The sequence below is a fragment of the Myotis yumanensis genome, unplaced genomic scaffold (genome assembly GCF_028538775.1).
Source record: "Myotis yumanensis isolate MYYU_CA2020_CCGP unplaced genomic scaffold, mMyoYum1.0.hap1 SCAF_13, whole genome shotgun sequence".
Lineage (NCBI taxonomy): Eukaryota > Metazoa > Chordata > Mammalia > Chiroptera > Vespertilionidae > Myotis > Myotis yumanensis.
In genome coordinates, this window is record NW_027223764.1 from 8,696,617 (window position 1) to 8,722,556 (window position 25,940).

Genomic DNA, 25,940 nt, shown 5'->3' on the forward strand with positions numbered 1-25,940 from the left:
ACAAATCGATGCTTCTCTCTCTCTCTCTCTCTCTCTCTCAAATCAATCAATAAAGCTTAAAATCATGCTTCCATCCATACAACCCAGCACAATTCCATTTCTGGGTATTTATCTGAAGAAAACAAAAACGCTAATTTGAAAAAATATATGCACCCTCTTTGTTTATTGTAGCATTATTTACAATAGCTTAGATATAAAACCTAAGTGTCCACTGAAGGATAAATGGGTAAAGAAGGTGTGAGAGATATATATCTTCATATATATGTATATGTACACATATATTTAATATATATGCATATATACACACACATATATATGGGAAAACTATCTATAATAATAAAAGCGTAATATGCAAATCGACCGAACAGCCCAACAGTGGAACGACCTTCAGGACAAAGCTGGGGCTGTGTGGGGCTGTGAGGTGGCCAGGGCTGCGAGGCAACTGAGGCGGCTGAGGCAGCCGGGGCTGCAGAAGGCCTACTCTTGCATGAATTTCATGCATCGGGCCTCTAGTTTGGCTATAAAAAAGAAGAAAATCTTGCCATTTGTAACAACATGGATGGACCTAGAGGGTACTGTGCTGAGTGAAGTAAGTCAGACAGAAAAAGACAAATACCATATAAGTTCATTTACATGTAGATTCTAAAAAACAAAAAAACAAACAAAAAAAACCACCACAAATAAATGAACAAACAAAACAGAAACAAACAACAAACTCATAGATACAGAACACAAACTGGTAGTTGCCAGATGGAAGGGAGTGGGGGAATGGGCAAAGAAGTTGAAAGCAATTAAAAAATACAAAATACAAATTGCCAGTTACAACGATAGTCATAGAGATGTAAAGTGCAGCATAGGAAATGTAGTCAATAATACTGTAATTAATATGTATGGTGTCAGATGGGTACTAGACTTATCAGGGTGATCAACTCATAAGTTATATAAATGTTTAAACACTCTGTTGTGTATCTGACACTAACATAGTTTTGAATGTCAACTAACTGAAAAGTAAATTTTAAATAAATCCACAATCGATCAGAAAAACAGACTAAGATCATGAAAAATTTGCAGAAAGAAAAAATAGCCCGTAAACATAGGAAAATATTCTTGATCTTACTCTTACTTAAGAAGTGTAATTTAGAACTACTCTGAAATACCATTTCTCATTATCAACTGGCAAAAACAAAGTTTAACAACATACTCTGCATGCAGTTGGTCGGAAAATACAGTGGCAAAACTGTTTTCTAGTTGAAGCTATAAATATTACAAATGTGATTACCAATAAACCAAGAATCCCATCTGGAATTTATATTGTAGTTATACATGGATTAAATTAAAAAAAATAGCCTATATTTCAGTTTTCAAAAACTAAAAAAAAAAGTAACTACTTATTTGCAGGGGCTAAATATATCAGGGTACAATCATGCTATAAAATACCATGTACCTGTCAAAAAGAAAAGGTCTGCAATGCAAAGGTATTGAGATTATGTTAAGTGACAAAAGTGATGTGTATCAGAAGATACATACCATATTTCTACATCCTAAAATGTGAATTTTTTCACCTTTTAGTATTTCTGACATTAAGATACACTTTATAATCATTGTCATGTCACAGTTTAATTGCCAACATTGTTTTTTTCTTGGTGATACATAAAAATGCTGTGCATTACACTGCATAATACTGCAGGTTTGAGAAATATGAAGATATATTATTCTTGTGTAAGAAATGAGGCAAATGAGATTATGTATTTGTATTTGTTGATATTTGCATTAAAAAACCCTGGAAGGACACATAAGAAACAACAGAACCAGAGGGTGAGGGGTGAGCATGGTTATAGTTACATGTGAAAATACTCAATTTATAAATTTTATTTTTTTCTAATTTTTGAACTACGCAAACATATTGTTTATATAAAAATTAAATATATTTAAAATAAAAACGTACACTGCAAAACTAATTTTAAAACATCATTCTAAAGAGTCTGCATTTGGCCCAGCCGGCATGGTTCAGTGGTTGAGCATCGACCTATGAACCAGGAGGTCACAGGTTCAATTCCTTGTCAGGGTACATGCCGGGGTTGAGGGTCCTATCCCCAGTGTGGGGCCTGCAGGAGGCAGCTGATCAATGATTCTCTCTCATCACTGATGTTTCTATCTCTCTCCCTCCATCTCTGAAATCAATAAAAATATTTTTAAAAAAAGAATGGCCCAAATTAAAGAAAAAAGTCTTCATTTGCTTTTTACTCATCACATCATATTCTTGCAAAGGTAAAGTCTGTGTTTGGCTAACCATTGAGAATTCGCTTTTATACAGTGTGTTCCTAAAAAAAGTATACACACTTTAACAGCTGATAGCTCAGTTTTAAAAATGAAATGTATTTTAATAAACACTGCTTTTATAATTATTCAAAGTGTGTGTATATATTTGGAGGGGATATCCTATATTTAGGATCTAAATTCTGGCAAAGAAACTTAGGGTAAGATCCAATCCTTATAGCAGTGATGGCGAACCTATGACACGCGTGTCAGAGGTGACACGCGAGCTCATTTTTTTGATTGCTTTTTCTTTGTTAAATGGCATTTAAATATATAAAATAAATATCAAAAATATAAGTCTTTGTTTTACTATGGTTGAAAATATCAAAAAATTTCTATATGTGACACAGCACCAGAGTTAAGTTAGGGTTTTTCAAAATGCTGACACGCTGAGCTCAAAAGGTTCGCCATCACTGCCCTATAGGCATGATCGATGTGTCTTTATGGTCAATACTAATTGAAAATACTGCCATTGATGTGATGATGTTGGAATTTTAAATTTGTACTAAAACAAAATACTAGAACATGGCTTTAGTGATTATATATATCCTATCTTCAATGGCTATGCTTTATTTTGTTTAATGCTTCTATATTTAAATTTTTAAAGTAACTTTCAATATTAATGTTTTGGCAAAAAGAAGATGAAGCAATTAGAATGCGTTCTCTTTCTTGTGAACGTCAATATTAAGAAAGGACTTATACTATCCTTTTCCTCTAGCTGAGGGAATACATATCACCAAGACGTAACAGCCTGCACAGTGTGCTGGTCACTCACTGTGCTAGACAGTAACCTCCACCAGGCGGGAGTCTATGCACCCACACTCATAAAAAGTTATTCCACTGTTATCGCTAACAGCCAGCTTTCAGCACCAAAGTCACCTTCATTTGCAATCCAACATTTATCTGAAGAAATATAAAAAGTAATTCTAAACAATAATGAGGCATGTTAAGTAGAGTAACAACCAGATAAAGGATGACAGTATACACAACTGCCACCGAATATTTCACTCATCACGTGGCAAGACTATAAAGGTTTTATAAAGGTTAAACAAAGAGGAAATCATAGACATTGTGATTGTTACTTATTATGCATCATTCTCCTTGCAAGCACTTTCTGGAGAATTTATTTGGTTTTCGCCATCCTAATTAAACTCACTGTTATTAAACTACCTTCTAGTTGTTCACTAATGAGCAGGTAATTTGCTAATTAAAAGATGTGAAAAATGAATGTCTTAACAATATAAGGAAAAAAAATATGTTCCAGCATTAATCTAAAACTATACCTTAACAGAATTTGAATCAGCATATGATTATACTTTTGAATTAAAAATTGACTAACACTGGCAACAGTGATATCAAAGTGAAATGAATCTTGATTCTTGATCTTTTAATAAGTTGCTGGCAATTCACCTAATACATACTTTTATTTAATATATATTTTCTTGACAAAATAGATCCATCAAAATTATATGGGAAAAAATAATTAAGAGAATCCTAATTTTTAATTAATCTGTAAAACAAAATGAGATGTTTATATATGGAAGAAATTATCCCAATACATCTCAAAGAATTATTAAAAAACAGTAGTCCATTTTACCACAGATATTAAAGAAAAAAAGGGATAGTAGTCTAAAACAACATTAACTCTATTTATAAAATGTTAAAATTATTAAACTATGATCCAAGATATTATAATCAACTAACCACATGTTTCCAACCACCACAAGATTCTACATTCGATCTTTTAAAACCCATGAACTTTTCAATGTTCAGACTGATGGATCTCAGAGGGAAGGAGGGCGGGGGACGGGCAGAGAGCAACCAAAGAACTTATATGCATATATGCATAATCCATAGACACAGACAATAGTGTGGGAAGGCCTGGGGTGGAGTGGGAACCAGCTGGAGGGTGGCAATGGGGGAAAAAGAGGGAATATCTGTAATGCCCTCAACAATAAAGACTTAAAAACAATGAAGCGTAACGTAGTTTTCTTTACCCAATATTGGGTAGTTGCTAAACAACGTGTGTTAAGCAAACAAGACATTCCCGACAAATACAATGTGCCTGATCTTGCTGACAGATAGGTATACCGTTTACCAAAACTAGACTTCAGCTGCCAGTGATTGAGCATGGCTCACCAACTAGTGTGCAATTCATGGGTTGCAAATGTGTAGATGCCCTCATCTCTTTTTTTTTAAGTTTAAAAAATATATTTTTATTGATTTCAGAGAGGAAGGGAGAGGGAGAGAGAGATAGAAACATCAATGTTGAGAAAGAATCATCGATTTGCTGCCTCCTTCATGCCCCACACAGGATCAAGACCGAAACTCGGGCATGTGCCCTGACCAGGAATTGCACCATGACCTCCTGGTCCATAGGTGGACACTCAACCACTGAGCCACACCAGCCGGGCAATGTCCTCATTTCCTAGGCAGCTTCCAGGACACAGTGTCAGAGCCCCTGTGCAGGAGGCCTGCATTCATAATCAGCCTTACCTACTTATTTTAATATATCTTACGAACTTAGCTTTTTAATGTGTACCTTGACATGAAATAGCATTGGCAGCATAATATGGTGATAATAGCATTATTGCTAAATACAGTATATATTTAAAAATGCAGTATTCTAAGTACTTTGGCAGTTCCACTTGTTTCAATTGATTGATAAAATAACCTACAGTAATCCAAAGGGGTTATAATTTAGCTCCTTACACTCCATTCATATCCCTCAAAAATTCATAATAGTCTCAACAGTATCATTTAGTAACACAATTGTCCTAAAATAATAGTGCATTTTAATTAGATTTTGCATTTCAAAGCATTTTCTATGCAGAAAACAATTTTATGCAACTTATATCAATACCCTAAGATAAAAGAATAGCCAAAGGTTATATGTAAATTACTAATTATCTAAAGGAAGCAAAACTGATTTACTGCTTAATTCATGTTAGCTCATCTATTAGGCAAATAACTATTCTGAAAGTAATAAATTGTTCACATCTATTTGAGATTTTTTATATTCAGCAATATAATACAAAACCAGCTTCTAGGAATAATGTATTTTTTATCATTTTGATTAGAAAACTATAGGCTTTCAATATAATTGTTTAAACAATTATGCATGGTTTTTTGAAAGTCAAGATAATGTTTCAATGAGAAACCCTATCAGAGTCCACAATGACAGTACTTCAGGATGTATTAAGGGAAATAAAGACTTAATATTTTTAGTGAGGCACCTTTAAAGAAATACACTAAGTAGAATCTTGCTAATCTATATTTTATTGAAACTAATATTATTCCACACTAATAACTTAGCATTTTAAAAAAATAAAGACAGTCGATATTAGCATAATCAATGGACACAGACACTGGGGTGGTGGGGGCTTGCCCGGGGTGGGAATGGCTGGGGAGTGTCAATCCGGGGAAAAATGAGACATATGTAAAACTTTAGACCAGTGATTCCCAAAGTGGGCGCTACCGCCCCCTGGTGGGCGCTGCAGCGATCCAGGGGGGCCGTGATGGCCACAGGTGCATTTGTTTTAACTTTTTTTGTATTACCTTTCTATTCTGAGTTCAATAAATAGTTTCATAATTTCAAACTTCAATGTTTCTAATTTACACCTTTCTTTACTATATTTTACGAAAAAGGTAGAAACATTAATACATATATCTTTCTGTTTAATTGCTATTAAAATTTTAAAAAAATTAATTTCCAGGGGGCGCTGAGTAATATTTTTTCTGGAAAGGGGGCGGTAGGCCAAATAAGTTTGGGAACCACTGCTTTAGACAATAAAAAAAAAATTATATTGATTACATATTTAAATGACAATTGGGATATATTCAATTAATTAAAATATATTCTTAAAATAAAATAAAGACAGTCAAAAGGAAAATTTCCAACATAAATGATGACTTCTGGATTTTTAATTATAATATTATCTATTTTATTTGAAAATACTGACCCTGTGTAGATTTTAAGTTTGGATGCGACTGTACTTTATATTATTAGCAGTTGGAGAGACTGTGCTTCAAATCACTACAAGTCAGTTTCCTAATCAAGGAATTAGGACAAAGGAAGTCATTGCTTATGGCTCTAAATACTATGTGGAAGATTAGTAACTGAGTACCATAAATCTGTAACAGACTTTAACACAATGCTATGGTTCAAATTAGTTATTTATACATAATGGCTTTTTACATTTAAATCAAGGGAAAAGTAGCAGAAGCCAAACTGTATTATTAATTTCCATTTATTCATCAGAGTACAGCATAGTCTAAAGAAGTTTGCCAATATTTGAATTTAGCTCTCTAAGATTATAATGTAGGTTGGTGTGCCTTAACTTTCTTAGTGAAGTCCTTAGTAATTTTCCCTATGTGATTATTATAAACTTGAGTAAGAGCCATGAGTTTTTAAGAGGCACTACACTGAAGCTGGTTTTCTCAGAATTACCTAGAACGGTATTCTGGAATTCTTATAAAAATCTATTTGAAAGAAAATTCTTAGTGCATGATTCCACTGTAGAAATAAATAGTAAAGAGAAAAATATATGTAACAAATGGCCAAAATGTGATATATCATGAAACTATTAGCTTATATATTTGATACCTCATTAATATATATAAAATATTATTTTTAAGATAGTAATGATTTATAATTACAAGAATGCATTAGAATTTAAAAGTTAAAATACTAAAATCTTCCAATAGGAAGTATAGTGTGCTACAGTTAAAGTAAGTAATGTGGAAAAAGAACATGTGTTTACATTTACTTGTATATGGATAAAATAACTTCAAAAGAATACTCACAAAAAACTGATAACATTGACCGGCTCTGGGGAGGAGAGAGCTGAATAACAAGGGAAAGGGGTGCAAATTTTCAACTTTGAAACACAGATATATCACCTATTAAAATAGATATAAAAACAAAATGCAAACAAGTAAAAGGAACAGAAATCATGCTTGACTTGATAGCAGTCTGCCCATGTGTACTTCTACGGGAGAGAAGACTGACTACTAAAAATCTCTTCCAATACCAGAATAAAGGTGTGTGATAGCAAATTACCAATGAGATGGGAAATGCGTCTAGAAAAAAAAAGGGAGGGGAAAAATTATGTCTGTCCTTTGCTATTCAAGGAACAAGAACAAACTGACCACACAAAATGAGTTTAAATGGGCTTTTGGAATAAAGAATAAAGCTCTGATTCCCAGACCTTGTTCAAAGTATTGGCACTAATATAACAGTGGATTTCAGACTCAAAATAATTAATATACCAAAATAGCTAACATTTGCAATATTAGATTCATGATCTAATGGCATGCATGTTCAATATATTCAATATATTCTAATAACCTGAATGCCATGATTAAAGTATATGAATCCTTTTGGTGAATTATAATAAATCAAATTAAATCATAATTATGCTGATACCAAAGCAATTCAAAAATAAATACAATACACTATACAGCAAGAATACCAGATAATTTCTAGATAACAACAGTACATGTCAACTCTCAATTTGACATTATTTTCAGTACAGCTGTGATTCTTGGGGATGAGAAAAAAAATAGAATTCCTTCTCTGAAGGGAACATCAAAATCAAATGGAGTCGGCTTTTCCAAATTACACTATTTTGAAATGTCCTCTTTGGTTGAGAATCCCTATTATAGTGAACCACTACTAGTGATGGAGAGTGCACAATGTCTGCGTGGTTCAATATATTACATATTTAATGCTCCTTATAATATGGTTTAATTATTGAGAAAACCAATTCTCCAGGATATTATTAGGAAAGCATGTTTATTCTGAAATTAAAATACAAGGTAAATGACTAAGATAACTACATACTGTTGGGTGACTAACCTAATCTTTGGATAATTAATAAGGAATGCATTATAGTAACTATGTTAAAGTCATAGTAGAAGCATTTTGCTAGGAGCAGATTGTTCTTCCAAATTAGAACCCAAAGAATACATTTTAAAAGCTCACAAAGAAAAGAAATTTTAGCTCATAAAATTATATATACTGCTAGGACTATAGGGCAATGTGATCAAATTAAGAATAATTACTGACATACTGCTTAATTCTGTATTAGTATTAAATGTCTATACATATGCCCAAGTGTTAACAGTATGTAGTTAGGGGGGAAAACCCAATGCAGGGGGCCCATGGTGGTAGAAGGTTGGATGCTCCAACACAGAAGTAAAACTATGGCACAGTCTTTAAATGGGGGCAATTCTGTAATTTAAACAATATTTTACAAAATATGAATGATGTTAATATGGAATGCTGGTAACATTATTACCTATAGACTCAACTTTCAATGGGTCAATCCCTATATGCTACTACAATTCAGAAAAATTAGATTTCTATCATTTCGCAAAAGATAGAAGATGTTGCTTTGCCAAAGATATTATTTTAACAAAAGTAATTCAAAGTCAGATAATAGAAAAATTCTTTCTAAACATCAATGATGAGAGAGAATCATTGATCAGCAGCCTCCTGCACTCCCCACACTGGGGATCGAGCCCACAACCCAGGCGTGTGCCCTTGACCGGAATCAAGCCTGGGACCCTTCAGTCCACAGGCCGATGCTCTATCCACTGAGCCAAACCGGCTAGGGCCACCACTTCATTTATTATTATCATTTATTATTGGTGATGTTAGTTAATATTGATGACTGTTGGTAATAATTACTGGTGAATAATAGCATGCATTATTGCTGGTCATAACCATCCTAATAGGCGTAAAGTGGTATTTCATTGTTTTTTATTTCTATTTCCCTTATGCTTAATGTTGCTGGGCATCTTTGTATGTGTGAAATGGCCATTTATACATCTTACATTGTGAAGTGACTATTCATAATCCTTTGTCTCTTTTTAATAGTAATTTCTTTTATAATTGAGTTGTAAATTTTCTTTATATATTTAGATACATGTGCCTTTTCAGATATATGATTTGCAAATATTTTTGCCCATTCTTTATGTTGTCTTCTTACTTTCTTGTTCTTTGATGTATAAAAGTTTTTAATTTTGATGAATTCGTTGATTTTTTTCTTTTGTGGCTTAAGCTTTTTGTGTCATATCTTAGAAGACCTTGCAAGGTCAGGAAAATTTATTCCTGCCTTTTCTCCTAAGGGTTTTATAGTTAATCTCTTACATGCCGGTATATTGATCCTTATTGACTTAATTTTTATGGATAGTGTAAGATCTGGGTCCAACTTCATTCTTTTGCATGTGGCTATCCAGTTGCCCAGCATCATTTGTTGAAAGAGTAATCTTTCCCCTATGTAATTGTCTTTGCACCCTTGGAAAAATCAATTGACTGTAAATGTAAGGGTTTAATCTCTAGACTCTCAATCCTAGTCTATTGATCTCTATGTCCATCTTTATGCCAGTAGCAACCCAAATTGATTAAGCTTTGTAGCAGGCTGAACTCAGGACAAGAATCTTCTGACTTTGTTCTCCTTTTTCAAGATTCATAAAGGGCTATTCAGAGTCCTTTATCTTTGACAAATGAATTTTTATTATCTACTCATCAATTTCTACAATGGAGCCAGTTGGTGTTTGTATAGGGATCACAATGAAGCTAGAGGTCAGTTTGGGGAGTGCTGTCATCTTGGTGAAGGATCTCAGCAGCTTTTACCTGGAGCAGAAGCTCTGTGATACAAAACTGGGCTGGGTTGGGGTGGAGGATGAGAAATGCTGGATTGAGAGGAAATAGGCAGAGGGCAGGTCATAGCTCCAATACTACAGACTTTTTTTTAAACTGAGATTTAGTAGAATTTCTTGAATAATTTTTTTGTTGGTTATATACACTTAGAACAGCTTCCATAGATTTAAAATAGGTATTGTTTTAAAAATAATTTTCACCAATTAGGCTTTTTGTCAGTTATGGTTGCACGGAGCTTCTCCTGCTGCCAGTCTGGAAGTCAGCACCTCCATTCTCTCTGTTTTTAAATGTTATGTTTTTTCTTTACATTTTATTTTTGTTGGCGAGGAAGTGTAGAAAAGGGAACCCTTGTGCACTGTTGGTGGGAATGCAGATTGGTGTCCACAATTATCCACCTACACTCTATTCTCAACACAGCATCAGAATTATCAGTTTAAAATCAGATCCTTACTCAAATCACTTAATTTGTGGTTTACCATCTTTCTAAGAGTAGAAGCCAAAGCAGAGTTTCAGTGCCAGTGGTGCATATTAGAATCAATGCGGGCTTTAATTATGAACACATTAAGCTGAGGCTCAATTCCAATGTATAGGTGTGGTGTGGGTGAACAGTGGCAGAAGAACTCAGGGATACAGAAATATATATCTTTGAGATCCATAGGTGATTCTAAGAGCCTACTAGATTGAGAACTACAGTGTCAAAGCCAATATGGAGAAGGGGAAGAATCACAGATATAGAGTTGCTATTACTAATAAATTAATGCATAAATAAAATGTTAACCTTTCTTTATATTAGACTAGAGGCATGGTGCACAAAATTCGTGCATGGGTAGGTCAACGATCAGGGCCGATCTGCAGGGTGACTGGCGGGGTGATCGGGGGGGGGGGCCCCCTGGCACCCGCCTTGGCTGGCCTGGGGCCTGCAGGCTGGGGGAAGCTCCTGCATTAAGCGTCTGCCTACGGTGGTCAGTGCGCATCATAGCAACAGGTCGTTCCACAGTTCAGTTGATTTGCATATTAGGTTTTTATTATATAGGATATCAACAATAACAGCTACCATTTGTTAAAGTATGGCAAGTAAAAGGCAGTGGGGAGAGTGCTTTGCATGCGTTAACTTATTTAGTGCTAAAAACCTTATCAAATAGGCCCTACCACATTTTATTGATTTTAAGACACATTTTGTTTTCACATTTTAATATCTCTGAAACCTGATGTGTCTCACAATCGATGAAATTGTACAACCACTGTTGGCCAGATGGCAGCTATGATAAAGTTGTCATTGCCAGCACACACACAAACTTGATTACTGTAGTCAATGATAACATGTGAAGTGCTCAAAACATTTTTACCTGAGTCAAAAAGTGATTTATGAAATGCTGAACTATGAATGAGAACAAGTTTTATTAATACCTTAACTAATTTATTTTGCTTCAACTTTCCTTTCAGTGTATATATGTGAATGATATAATAAAATCTGTATCTAAGAAACTCTCTAAAAGTCCTTTCAATAAGTATAAAAGAAATATTCTTAGTGGTAGAGAGTACTGTGCCATAATTTAATTGGCACTGTCTGTTCTTTCTGTTACATCAAATAATGATCGACTGTGTCACAATATTAGATAAAATACAGAATATTCCCCCTGCTATAAACAGATTCATAGACTATACTACAAGTGCTCAATTATTGAATCAAACCTGTTGAAACTCGGGCTATTTTTTATGTTCTTTGTATGATTCAGAGAGCTTGAATTTTGGGATGTGACAGACTTAATTTAAAATCACAACTCTTCCATTTACTAATTATAAACTTTGAGGCATTGCAGTAAAATCTCAAATTTCTTACACACAACTAAAAGGGAAATAATATATATAATCTTCTAATGTGAGAATTAAATGCTATTTTAGTAAAATGCCCAACTGCAAAATGTTAGAACTTTTCCTAAAATTTAGTTATTTGTTTGTTACAATTATGAAATAATATAATCATCCTTCTTTACCAAATATCATTCCCAGAAACCAGAGATAATCCTGGTGATTCTCTTAAAATTGCCATGTATATAATTCATGTGTGTGGATGAGTGAGTGAGTGTGTGTGTAGTGTGTGTGTGATTTAGACAATTGGAAACATTATAAATCCATGTCCATTATTACTCAGTAAGAAACATATCTTTAAGATCTATAAATTCTTTCTTTGTTTTTTTGTTAAATCCTCACCTAAGGATATTTTTTCCGATGCTCTTCAGAATGGAGAGACAAGGGACGGGGAGAGACAGAGAAAGAAACATCAACTGGTTGCCTCCCACGTGGGCCCTGACCAGGGGTGGGGAGAGAAACCTCAACCGAGGTACCAGGAATCAAACCTGAGACTCTGCAGTGCGCAGGCCAATGCCTTAACCACCGAGCAACCCTGGCCAGGCAAGATCAGTAATCTTTTGAGGGCCATGATTTTTGTTTGATTTGCTCACTGCTGTGTTCATCTAAAAATGTGCTTGAAACAATAAATATTTGTTGAATGTAAGAATCAATATTTCATTTTACACATACCACCTCATTCTTGTTTTCAGTTCCATAATACCCCATTATAACAAAACAGAATTATTTCAAAAACCATTCTGAAAGTCATAAATTGTTTTGACAGGCAAAAAGCCCTATCTAAATATCTTTGCATGAATATATTTTGAAAAAGAAGGTAGGCAAATGCATTTAGTTTCTCCACCTAAAGTAATATTTCTCATTACTCCACTCTCCATAAGTTGGGTGGCTAAAAGGTAGAGTAACTCACTTTGTAAAACATTGCATTACATTACTAATACTTAGATAACCCAATTATCACAAATATAGCATCGCAGATATTTTATTAACCCAGGGCATTTCCTTAGTAAAGTGTAACTTTTATGACTTCTCTGATTTTGTGGCCATAAAAAAATATAGAAGGAAATCATATATTCGCCTGTAGAAACTCCTACTTGTAGTTTATAAGTTTTAGTTTACTAATTTTAAATCAAATTTCAGGTTCATATGCTAAATTAAAATATAGGTTTTATGCTGTATGATTTTAAAATGTGCAGGAGAGTTATAATACATCTTAAAAATAAATTTCCATTTAAAGTGAGTATTTTAAAGCAGGACAATATTTTAAGTGAGCCCTTTTAACATACACTTTCTCCTAACAAATGTATTTGTAATGTACTATTTACTTAAAATTGAATGTGGCATTAAAAGTTAATGTTTTCAAGCTATAAAAACTCATCCTTCTACTGTACTGAAATATTTCCAATAATCAATATCCATTTATTTGTCCATTAATTAGCACTGCCCCTTGAACCTCCCAAATTTCATACTCTTTAAAGAGTTATCCTAGAAATGAGTTTGGGACTCCTATATGAAATGGTAATATTAAAATTGAAGTCCTTTGTAGTTTCATTTTTGTGTTTTTAAGAGCCACTGTATTCTCAGGGGTGTTATTCAAAAGGCACAAAACATTAATAATAGCTTCCGATACTAAAATTATACCACAGAAAAAGCATTTGTGTGTTTCTGAGAAGCCAAAACTTCAGTTTTTTAAAAAAGCAATATGCCTGGTTGAATTAACACAATATATTTAATAATGTTCAGAGATTATTTTCATTTTAAAATAGTCCTTATACTTAGAAACGCAAATAGCACAATTCCTGTTATAAAATTACAGAAATACTAAGAAAAATATTTTAAATAATTTTCATTTACTGTTACAGATAAATTGTCCTTCTAACTAATCACAGGGGTCCTCTGAGGTTTACAATAATTGGTGTGCTAAGGTGTTTTTTTAAAAAAAAATACACACACAATACACCAACAACACTGGGATATTTTCTTTTGGGGAATATTACAGTTAATCTAATAGTTAAAACTAAATAAAGACAAGATCAGATAAAAACACATTTTCACTTCCATCCACATCAAGTCTATAACTGGGATCATCATATAAGCTACAACTAATGTAGTTAAAAATAAAAGTCTTTTGTTCTCTAAGACCAAAAATGATAATCTTTTAATAATATAAAAATTATTATCTAATACTAGATCTCTGCTAGCCATCTAAATAATGACATCTTTACTTTGGGTATCAATATACAAATGTTTTTCTAGACATTAGAATTTTGTACTTAAAAGATTTAATAAAATTAAATCCCCTCATACTATTTTTTAACATATTATACTATAATATGGGAGGACCTCTCAACAAGACAGATCTTCACAGGTTTTGCATTTCAGTGCAGGCAGCAAATGAAATGCAAACATTATTGCCATATTCTTTAACAAAGACTAGATGAGTTCTGGAAGAAGAGCATTGAACTGACGGAGTAACAAGAGGACATGGGGGTATTTAGAAGCACAGATTAGAAGGGCCCAGTGGTCCCGAGTCTAGTTCTCCCTTCCTATTTCTCCCTTGTTCTCTCCATATGCAACATGTATTTGGAGAGATTTGGACTTTTAATCAAAAGATAAATGAGTATTTTTTTATTTTTTAACTAAAGTAATATCAGCTTCCCAGAGCTTCTAATAACATACAATAAACAACATCACTACATTGAGTTTGTATAATATTAACCAAAAGCAAGTAGTCATTTTGAGAAGTTTGAGTTTAATAGGAAAATAACCTTTTCACGTTAGTCTTCTCAAATATTTAATACCATTTCTAAACTTTAGTTATCACAAACATTCCTAGAGTTCCAGGAACCTCCAACTGGGAATTAGTTATACAGTGCAATCCTTTCTCTTTGGAGAAAACAAAGTTCAATTAGACAACAAATCCACATAGAAGCCACTTAATGCCAGAGTTTTATATTGATCTTTTCACAACCCCACAATTATTACAGATGCATTTGATAAACTTTAGAAATCAGATATTTAAACATTGCTACTCATAATGAAGTGGAAATCCAGGATCCCTAAGTGATCCTGAATTCTCTTCTAATGATTAGGGACATAAATGTCACTTACCGTATTCCTTCAAGAAGACCTTTGTTAACACTTTCTGCCTACCAATTGTTTTTCAATTCGTGAATCTATAATTTCACCTTAATAGGTTGTCTAAGATGTTTATTCCTACTGGCTATCTCCACACTGAATTATACTTCATGTCAAATATTTATATATTTATATTTAATAAGCTCCTTTTCAATTAAATTACTTTTATCAGAGGGTCATAACTAGCCTATACTCATTGATACTGCATCGGCCACGTATAGTAATCAGAGAGGCAGAGAGGGTTAGATGAATAATTAATTTGTGGTGCAAAGGTGTCAAGTTTGTAGGCACTGAGCTTTGATAGATGTTTGAAAATAAAAGAATAATTAAGAAAAACTCACAAATTCTATAACTTACAAAACTCTGGATTACTTTTAAATAACTGTAAATATAATCTTTTAGCATGTGGAAAAAACAAGGTATGTAAATATAGGGCCCCTTTTTTATTATTACACACAATTAAACATTGCAAGATTATACTAGGAAATGCAGTAGCAAAGGGAATACTAATAATAGAAAACTAATGTTAATACTAATGTAATATAACAATACTGTTAAAACAGAAACCTTTTTTTTATATGTAGTACAGACAATAAATCTGCTACATACTTACGCTCCTCAGATTATTACATTTCTTTTTTCCTTTCAATTAGCTAATATGAAACTGTATTTATCAAATTTATTTATAGCATCAGTTCTGAAAGAGTATTAGGATTACACTAAATATTATCAATTCTTATACAGAAATGTATCAAACTGAGGTGCACTTCAAACATACTTGCACTATCAGATAATCATGAAATGGAAAAGGTTTGATTTCCAAAAACAAATTCTGGGAGATAAAAACCAAAACTAAATAACTGTCATTCAAATTTTTCTTTGAAATTGCAACAGACATTTATTAAAATAAATTATGGTTTTACAGTAAAACTAATTACCTAAGTAAAAGAGAGTGCCGATCATTTTATCAACAGAATATTTGTACACACTATCCATGCTAACATGACTTAAAAGAAAACATTTTACAACTAACTACTGCTTCTACACATACTGCCTTAAAGTGACTGGTAAAGTCTGTTCCGAAGCTTTAAAATACAAGACTGATTTGTTCAATCTTAATAAATAAAACTAATGTGAAAACCTGTATTTTAAAGAAGCATGTTAATTAAGCAATAGAGACCCATATGTTTGCTTGAATCTTCAAATAAAAGATTAAATGCTATCACTGATACCTCTCTCCGCCGAGAAGCCCAGCACGTCTGCTTGATCTTCCAGACCACGGCAGCCACCAATAGTAAGGACAAAAAACAACTGGAAAACAAAACACAAATAATTGCTGCTTAAAATAGTTAAGACGTGTAATAAAAGAATATGCAGAGGATTAAAATATACACAGGCTGGTTCAAAAGTAGGGTTACAACTATGAGTATGCAAAACACAGAGCTTATTCTTGTGTTATTTATTAATCATTGTATTAGTTTCCATACAAACAATTGTACACCTACTTTTGCCCTACCCTGTATATAGAGAAGTAATCACTTTGCCTTGGTAAATAATTCAAGCAAAAAAGGATAATTTAGGGTTAAAAATGTTCTCAAGTAAAATCAAAGTATACAGGTAGAAAAATTATTTACATTCCTTGCTATACATTGTAGTCTACCTTCTCTCAGAAAAAAAAGTAAACTTATAACTCGACTGGTCTTAAAAAGCAACAGAAATCTATTTACAATTGTTAAGTTATTATCATCAATTTTATAAATTCCAATTTCACATCTTCATTCATTTCATCTTTACTAGCAACTATTTTAGATATGAAAATATTTAAGTGGTTCTCAACTGGAGATATTTTAGCCCTTTGCCCACCCCCAGGGCACATGTGGCTGTGGCAATGTCTGGAGACAGTGCTGATTTCCACAACTGGGAGGGGTGCAACTCGTATCTAGTGAGCAGAGCCAGGGATGCTTCTAAATATCCCGCAACGCACAAGACTGCCCCAAGACAAAGAATTATCTAGTCCAAAATGTCAGTAGAGCTGAAGTTCAGAAACCCTAGTATAAATTATTCAGTTAAAGCTTTATGCATGTGGTCTATACATATTAGTTACAATATTCAAGAACCTTTCTGATACAGAATACTTGTATTTTGAGACTGACAAATCTATCTATATATATAAAAGGCTAAGTGACTGACTGTACGTCCGTCCAACCATATGAATGACCGGCTGGTACATATGACGCACACTGGCAATTTAAAAATAAAGGGTGACTGATGCATGCACAATACATATTAACATATTTTGTATTTTAATTTTATAATTACTATGTTATATATACTATTTTGACATGTAATTTTTTGCAGTAACATAATTACTGCACGAATCTTCTAATTAATTTCCTTTCAATGTGCACGAATCCGTGCACCGGGCCACTATTTTCTCAATTAAAGGTTTAGGTGAATCCAATTAATCAATCAATGTTTATTTTCTCTTCCTTTGCTCTGTGGTCAGAGATTAAGCTGTGAAAAAATACAGAAGCGAGAAGACCTGAGTCGCTACAAATTGGTCACTATAAAAATCCTGGTCCTCGTCCTTAACTAATAATCCTAGTACTCATCAATTGATTTGCTCATAAGCAGTGAAATTTTTGACACTTTCCACACTTTTCAAGACTTTTAATACATTTTTTCGCCTTGTCTCACTTGAAGAAACTTTAGCATATCCTTCAATGATGATGAGAGACAATTCCAGCACCTCTCCATGAGTGCTGAACACCTTCAGGTACTGTGCTAGACACCTTACATTGATCATTGCCTGTAGTTTCATAAGAACGCTGCAGATAGCACATATTATTCGTTTTTTAGAAAAGAAGAATCCAATGCTCAGAGTTCAAAGTAAATGGCTTATAGTCGCACAAAGAGCAAGTCATAGTATCAAAATTCAAACACAGCCTCACTCTTTCCTCCCCATCTGTTGGGAGCTGGGAGCTTACCCACCATCTCACACCAGTTCTATTTCCATACACATTCTCTAATTCTTACTTCATTATCAAAAGAAGAAGATTAAAAGAAAAAAAAAGCCTGTGACCCTAACCTTTCCAACCTCTGAGGTACCTTTTTATGCTTTACATAATTATCTCTTCTCCTAATATTTACAAACTTGTTTTCATCCTAATTTAAACTTTCCACAGTGCTCAAGTCCTCTACCTCCAAAAAATAAAAACCATACCCCTGCTTTACTGACCCTGTAGCCCCCTCTATTTTACCCAGCATGTGGTCAATGCATCCACCTCCATGTCAAATGCCTCATAATTTCGTTTTATTTAACTGTTTAGAATCTGACATCTGGCTTGTGAGCTAATAAAAATATTAAGATTAAGAATGATTAATGTGCATATAACACTGAACACTTTATAGGACACTTTCCTCACCATGACTTTCAAATAATTAAATACACTGGTCTTTTCTCAACCAACTGACTTTCACTTCTCAACTGACAATCCCAACCATCCATTCTTTGAAACTCCGTCTGAATACTGTATGTATTTCCTTGGTCCCCCTGTATCCTTCCTGACACATTACAGGGTCGATGAAGGCAGGTCGCATTCCAGATGCCCTCTGCTAAATTATGGACATTCCTGAAAACTCAGTTCACAGCAACCATGCTATTATCTTCTCTTGCTCTCAGAGAGAGAGCTCAGTTATTTTCAAGCCTTCAACTATGACCTCACCCGCAATGATTTTCAAGTCTGTATCATTAGACAGACCTGCCAAAACATGAGCATCCAAGAGATTATTTAGTTCAAACTCCTTCCCAGAAAAGAAATTCTCAGCAGAATTCTGATAGTGACCCAGCTCCTAATTAAATACTCGTGGCTCGGAAGCTGCCTTACAAGTCAATGCATTCTATTTTGAGCTTTAACTATATCATAGTTCAAGCTATGGAAATATCCTTCTATTAAATTGTCTTTCTCAATCAGTCCTGCTTCTGTTTTCTGGGTTACACTGAGTCAGTCCATTCCCTCTTCTATGTGCTGAAACTTCTTTATATACTTGGAGAAGCCTACATGATCGCCTCTCCTCCAGAAATTCTCAATCAGGAGAGTTTGTCCTCTAAGGGGCATTTGGCAGTGTCTGGAGACATTTTTGGTTGTTACCACTTGGTGGGTGTCCAGTGGGATGCAGGACACACAGGCCAGCCCCTCACCACCAACATTTTTCAGATCAACATGCTAACAATGCTGAGAAACCCTGTTCTAGTCTGAATTACCACCACAGCGCTGCACTTCCCTGTAACTGTTATAATATGGTACTGAGAAGTGATACTTAAATATAGTCCAAGGATCTATTCATCTGGAAATCAGTCCTACCATTATCACCCTAAGAATTTTAACATTATAGACATAAATACCACCTCCAACCTACCATGTTCAAACTGAACTCCTGAAAAATATTCATAAAAATAAAAGCAACTAACATCTATGGACCAAGCACTATGGTGTGTTACATGCGTATTTCTTTAATTGCCATAATCACACATGATAGGCCCTGGATGCTGTTATGTACTCATTTGAAAGATGAGAATGCTAACTCATGGAGAATTTAAGTAAAATGCCTAACTTAAAAAGTATTTGGTTACAAGTTCTCCCCTTTCTTCCAACTTCTTTCTCACCATTACTTTTCAGCTAAAATGTAAAAAAGCACATTCAATCTTATCATCCCTCATACTCAGACACCAAATTTTATCGACTGATTCTTGCAGAATATCTGCAGTAGTAGATAACAGTACATATACTAAAAGTCACTTATATTAATTAAATACTAATTAAATAGCAAAACATATTTTTGTTTGACGATCTGTAATTCACAATATTTCTCAGTCAAAATAGTTACATGATAGAGATTCAATTTAATATGAAGACTTGCTGAGTTTCTCCAAGTCTTTCTGATCTAAATTTCATGACTCAAGCGAAGACTTCCACTTCATAATGGCGCAGAAATCCAGTATAAAAATGTTCAGTTTTCATAATTTCAACCTCTTCCGAGAAGGAGATATAGACTTTAGAGGTTTGCAGCTAACCCTCTATGCTAATCAACATTAGATTAGAGCTCATGATGATATAAATAAATTGGTTAGTAAAATCAATAAATAAAGAAAATATTCCAATAATCTCCAAAAATTATTTAAAACCCAATGAAATATATCTGTTTCTGGCAAGTAGTAGTTGTCATTAAACTTTCTCTAAGTGAATGGAATTGGTTCTTTAATTGATTTGAATATCTTATCATTCTTCTGACATGGAAGGTCTTCTTTGGCATTATTAGCCTTATATCAAGGTAATACTTTGTAAGTGTTCTTGATTTGTAACAAGTTACATTGCAAGTAAAAATTATAGTTCTTTTTAAACATCTACATTTAAAACAAAAACAGTCTATTAAGAACACTTGCTTCACAAAAAAACAAACAAGCAAAATCTTTTGGCAAGTGGATCCAGCATTGTTGAAAGGTTACACTCATCCTTTGGCGACTAACAGAAAACCCCAGTCTCCGCGGACAACCCGGGGCCTGAAGAACACCGACCGGACTTCCCATCAGTCTGGATTCCTCGAGGGGGCGGTGCCCCACACACCACCCTGCCCCTCCCACTGCCTCCTTTCTGCCCACTGGACTTTACGTGAGTAAAAAACTTGTATTATGCAAAAGGACTGATATTTATGGGTTTATCTGTTCCAGTTAGCTTTTCCCTGATATATTTTTTAAGTCAAAATTCTTAAGGGCAATGTCAAGTGTTAGCATCCTACGATCTGGTATTGTGGTAAGTTTATCCGAGAAAAATGTTTCATCGCTTTCTTTCAGATCTTTTCCTATTATATTACACAGTGTTTTACAGCTCCTTGGTGGAGATGTGGGGGCAGGGGGTAATTGAGCTTTCTTTTTAAAAAATGCTGTGTAATAGTATCAGAAGATCTGAAAGGTTCGTCATCCTTTGGTAAAACCCCCCAATGGAAATGAAATAGGAAAAAAAGAAAAGAAAGGAAATACTAAAAAGCAAGCATGTAAGCTACAGGGATAAAAAAGGAGAGCACAGGAACTTAGGGGAGATATTTCAATAATTTGATTTCAACCTTCATAAAATGGTCATTATGAAAGGGATTCTTAAAATGAAATAAAAACATGGAGCTCGTTAGGTATTCTCATTTAGGGAAAGTTAAAGAGAATTCAATAAAATAGCATAGTGTGAGATAGGTTATATTGTAAAGCAGGCCTTGGGAGACCAAGAAATACCCTCTGGTGGTAATCTAGTTGGCCAAATGCAAAAAGCGATAATATTGTCACTATTTTACAGCAATTTGAGGTTAACTGAGCATAAAAATCAAGTCTTAAATAATATTTTAAAAGACAATTTGGGCATATTAATCTTTTATTTCAACTAAAAATTTTACAAACTAGGGAATTGTGTTGAAATACAGAAACATATTATTTAAAAAAAATTATTTCCTAATAACTGCTACTCTGGAAAATGTCTGTCAAAGGTTTTAAAAATATCTTCCTAAATACTTGAAGGATTTTTTTTAACCAAGTAAAATGTTAAAAAATAAATCACTAACTTAGAATGCAAAAAAAAAAAAAAGGACCTGTATAGTGCAAAAATAAATTTACTTCTTTCAATTATCAGATTGACAAAGGTGAAAAACTAACAAAGCCTCCTGGGTGAAAATGGGAAAACAATATGCTCACAACGGAGAGTGGTACAGAGTTCTTAAGGTTATTAAGCAAGAATCAACCAGACCTTGGGATGCTCTATCAGTTGAGAGGATTTCAAATGCAGCTAACAGAAAACTTAATGCAAAATGCTAACAAACAACATTGGGACTAAATGGACTTTAAACTCCTTGCTGGGACTGAATTGTACTGACCCAATTTGGATGTTGAAATCCTAACACCCAATGTGACTATATTTGGAGTCAGGAATTTAGGAGGTAATTAAGGTTAAATGAAATCATAAGAGTGGATCCCTGATCCACAGGAATAACGTTCCTATAAGAAGCCACAGACACCTGAGAGCCATAGAGCTCGCTCTCTCCCCCTCTCCGCGCACACACATTTAGGAAAGGCCATGTGAACACACAGTGACAAAGTGGCTGGCCACCTGCAAGCCCGAAACATAGCTGACATCAGAAAGCAGGTGTGCAGGCACCCTGATCTTACTTAGACTGACCTTCCAGTCTCCAGCATTGAGAGGCAATACATTTCTATTGTTTAATCCACCAGTCTTTGGTAATTTTTTACAGCAACATGAGCAGACCAAGACTGATTTTGGTACCAAGAATTGGGGGCCACTGTAACAATTACCTAAAAATGGGGAGGCAGCTTTAGAACTAGGTAATGGGTAAAGGTCAGAGGAATTTTGAGGTGCATGTTAGAAAAAGCCTAGATTGCTGTGAAGAGACTAGGAAGGGAAACATAGATTTAAAAAGGCGATTCTGGTGAGAGGTCTCCTAAAATGTACCAGTGGCCTTATTTCAAAAAACAAAACTAAGAATCAACATATTCTGTCCATGTTTTTTCTTAACAATGAGAAAATTTTAATTCTAATTTACACTTCACTTCTGAAACAGGTTTAAATGACAAAAGAAACGTCAAATATATTTTATCTCACACAATGATTAGAGTATTTTTTCCACTTTGTCCATGAGGACAACATAATAAATGAGACCTCTAAGACATGGCACATATTAATGCTAGCTTGCTTTTATTTAATAGAAGAATTTTTGAATTTAATTATGCACACAAATTCAAAAGCTTCCAATAAAACCTTAAATAATTTACATGTATATTCAGCATTGTGAAATTTTACAGAGCTGAACTTCTCAGTATATTTCCATCCACACTATTCTGCATCAGAAACAGGTTTACTTTGATGCACTAAATAATGTTCATTTGATTATAACTTCTAATACTTTCCAAAAATGTATTATAACTATAGCCTTGAAATCCATTTATATTCAGAAGTACCAAGTCATAAAACATTAAGTATATTTAAGATGTTTCCTCAAATTTCACTTTTAAAAGACATTTAAAGCATAAATAAATGGTACACACGTTAGTAATATATATATGTGTGTGTGTGTATGCATTCAACACTGTAAATAATAATTTCTCAAGGGACAAAGACAAACATGACTGTTTTCAGAGCAAAGTGACCACCATGGCAAAAGCGTTGACAACAGAAATGGATTAATAAGCAAGGAATGTGTAAACTTGAGAAAAGAGTATAGAAAACGGAAGGGCTGTAACTGGAGAGGAGCGATTCGACTTTCTACGGGCCCATATGGATGCATTAGAAGAGATATTACAGGGACACGAATTTCATCTCAATTATGAAGAACGATTAGTTATCTGGAGATAGAAAATGCTATCTCGGGAGATGGTGCGTGTGCTGCCATTAAAGCCACTCAGGCATAAGCTGGATCGGAATTGGGCACGCTGTGTCCCAGGCAGTGTTCTGCCCACCAGCTGTTTTGTAATAAAGGTTTACTGGAGCACAGCCACCCCGTTTGTTTCCACATTGGCTGTGGCTGCTTTAGCATCAGAGTTGTGTCCCTGCAACAGAGACCTCACAGCCCTCAACTGCTGAAATATTTACTATCTGGCCCTTCACAGAAAGTGCTTGCTGACCTGTGTGGGGAGCACATTAGAAATTCAAGCACTGTATGGGTGTCTGGGCGAGATAAACAATAATGGCTACTGTGGTGTTTAGGAAAGTGCATGGCATGGCATCTGTGTTGGGTTGGGGAGATTGTTATTACTGTACTAGCCAGTACTGCCACCTTGGTGAAGGTCAAAATTCATCCTGCACTCTGTCTGCCTGTAAAGTTGTGTGCTGTGATGAGGGACTAGGTCTGCCAACGAGGAGACACATTTATCTAGTTTGCACAACGGCACCTGATGGACCCACATCGTTGTGTACATCATCATCATGTTAACAAAAATAGCACTGCTCCCAGCCCAGATGATCTAAGATCCCATAAAACGGAAACTCAACTGCTTCTCCTAACCCAGTACTTCATTTGACTCCCAGGAAAAAGGGTTTTCATGTTTTGAGAAATCTTCAAGCTCTAGCCCAATGATGGCGAACCTATGACACGCGCGTCAGAGGTGACATGCGAACTCATTTTTTTGGTTGATTTTTCTTTGTTATATGGCATTTAAATATATAAAATAAATATCAAAAATATAAGTTTTGTTTTACTGTGGTTGCAAATATCAAAAAATTTCTATATGTGACACCGCACCAGAGTTAAGTTAGAGTTTTTCAAAATGCTGACACGCCGAGCTCAAAAGGTTCGCCATCACTGCTCTAGCCTCTTTTTTAGAAAGATACATTGTGAATTAGCGTATTAAGAACTCTGAGAAGCAATGTAAGCTAAAAATAAACTAAAAGGGCCCTACTTAACCTTAGTATACATTTTCCAAAGTTGTTTAATTATGCAATCCCTTTTTATGAACCTACAAGAGGCCCAGTGCACAAATTCGTGCATCAGTGGGGTCCCTCAGATTGGGCCGAAACCAGCTCTCCAACAACCCCTGAGGGGTCCCAGATTGAGAGAGGGTGCAGGCCAGGCCGAGTGACCCCACGGGTGCACAGAGCCAGGGAGGGACGCAGGAGGTTGGCCAGCCAGGGAGGGACTGCGGAAGGGCTCCAGGGCATGTCTGGCCCATCTCACTCAGTCCCAATCAGCTGGACCCCAGCAGCAAGCTAGTCGGAGCATCTGCCCCCTGGTGGTCAGTGCACATCATAGCAAGCGGTTGAGTGGCCTTAGCATAACATTAGCACATTACTCTTTGATTGCTTGAACAGCCAACCGGTCGACAGGAAACAGCGTATTAGGCTTTTATTATATAGGATTGTTGCTATCTCGAATAACTCATGTCCTAGGGCAGTGATGGCGAACCTTTTGAGCTCGGCGTGTCAGCATTTTGAAAAACCCTAACTTAACTCTGGTGCTGTGTCACATATAGAAATTTTTTGATATCTGCAACCACAGTAAAACAAAGACTTATATTTTTATATTTATTTTAAATATTTAAATGCCATATAACAAAGAAAAATCAACCAAAAAAATGAGTTCGCGTGTCACCTCTGACACGAATGTCATAGGTTCGCCATCACTGGCCTAGGGAATGATGCTCTATTCAGTTATATTTAGTACTTCCAGATTATAAACTCTTTGAGAACACAAAATACATGCTTGTTCCTATCCCCTACAGATTTCAGCACATTGCTAAACAGATATGATAATTTCTTTAAGAAGTCATTGAATTGATTTAGTTCTAGGAGATGTACCTAATCAATATGGTGAATGTACTGTTCTTATGTGTCAGGGGAACCCGAAGGTATCCTCATTCCACTGAACCCACTTTCTATTAAGTAGTCCAGAAGTAAAATAATCTTGCAAAAGTATATGGCAAGTATGTTTCCTCTGCTCTGTGGCATATATTTAAGCATATAAAACTATTCAAGATACAATATATGATATTTTAAGATTAAAGATTTGATAAATTACCTAACAGACTTACATATTTCAAAATACAGATTTAACAAATCAAAGTCAATTGAAGCAAATTACCTGAAGAAGGTGACAAAAAACTGCACGAGATCCATGATTGTATTGTGTTGTGAAAATGCAATCTGAAAGATCAAAATAAAAGAAAGTTTGAAATTTACTGAATAAATATAGTAAAGTTTCATGGCATCTGTAAATATAATATTTTTAAATGATTAAGACCATTGATCACCATATTATAAATCATTCATGCTGGAATCAAAATCAGTAACAACACCCTAAATCTGTAGTTTGGAAAGTTTCTCACCCTAAAATGTTAAAACTAGATTTTAATATAGAAAGATTCCTATTGGCTAATGACATGGCCCTTCAGAGATAATCAACA

At 34.5% G+C, this 25,940-nt stretch overlaps 1 protein-coding gene across 2 annotated transcripts in view; it reads right to left on the bottom strand.

The window, feature by feature from the left end:
* ATRNL1 (attractin like 1) overlaps positions 1–25,940 on the bottom strand; it is a 454,480-nt gene that overhangs the window by 257,962 nt on the left and 170,578 nt on the right. For both annotated transcript variants that reach the window (XM_070432204.1, XM_070432203.1), the window contains 2 exons: positions 25,619–25,680; positions 16,225–16,303 (listed from right to left, as the gene is read on the bottom strand). In XM_070432204.1, the coding sequence (XP_070288305.1) occupies positions 16,225–16,303; positions 25,619–25,680 (141 nt within the window). The remainder of the gene's footprint in view (positions 1–16,224; positions 16,304–25,618; positions 25,681–25,940) is intronic.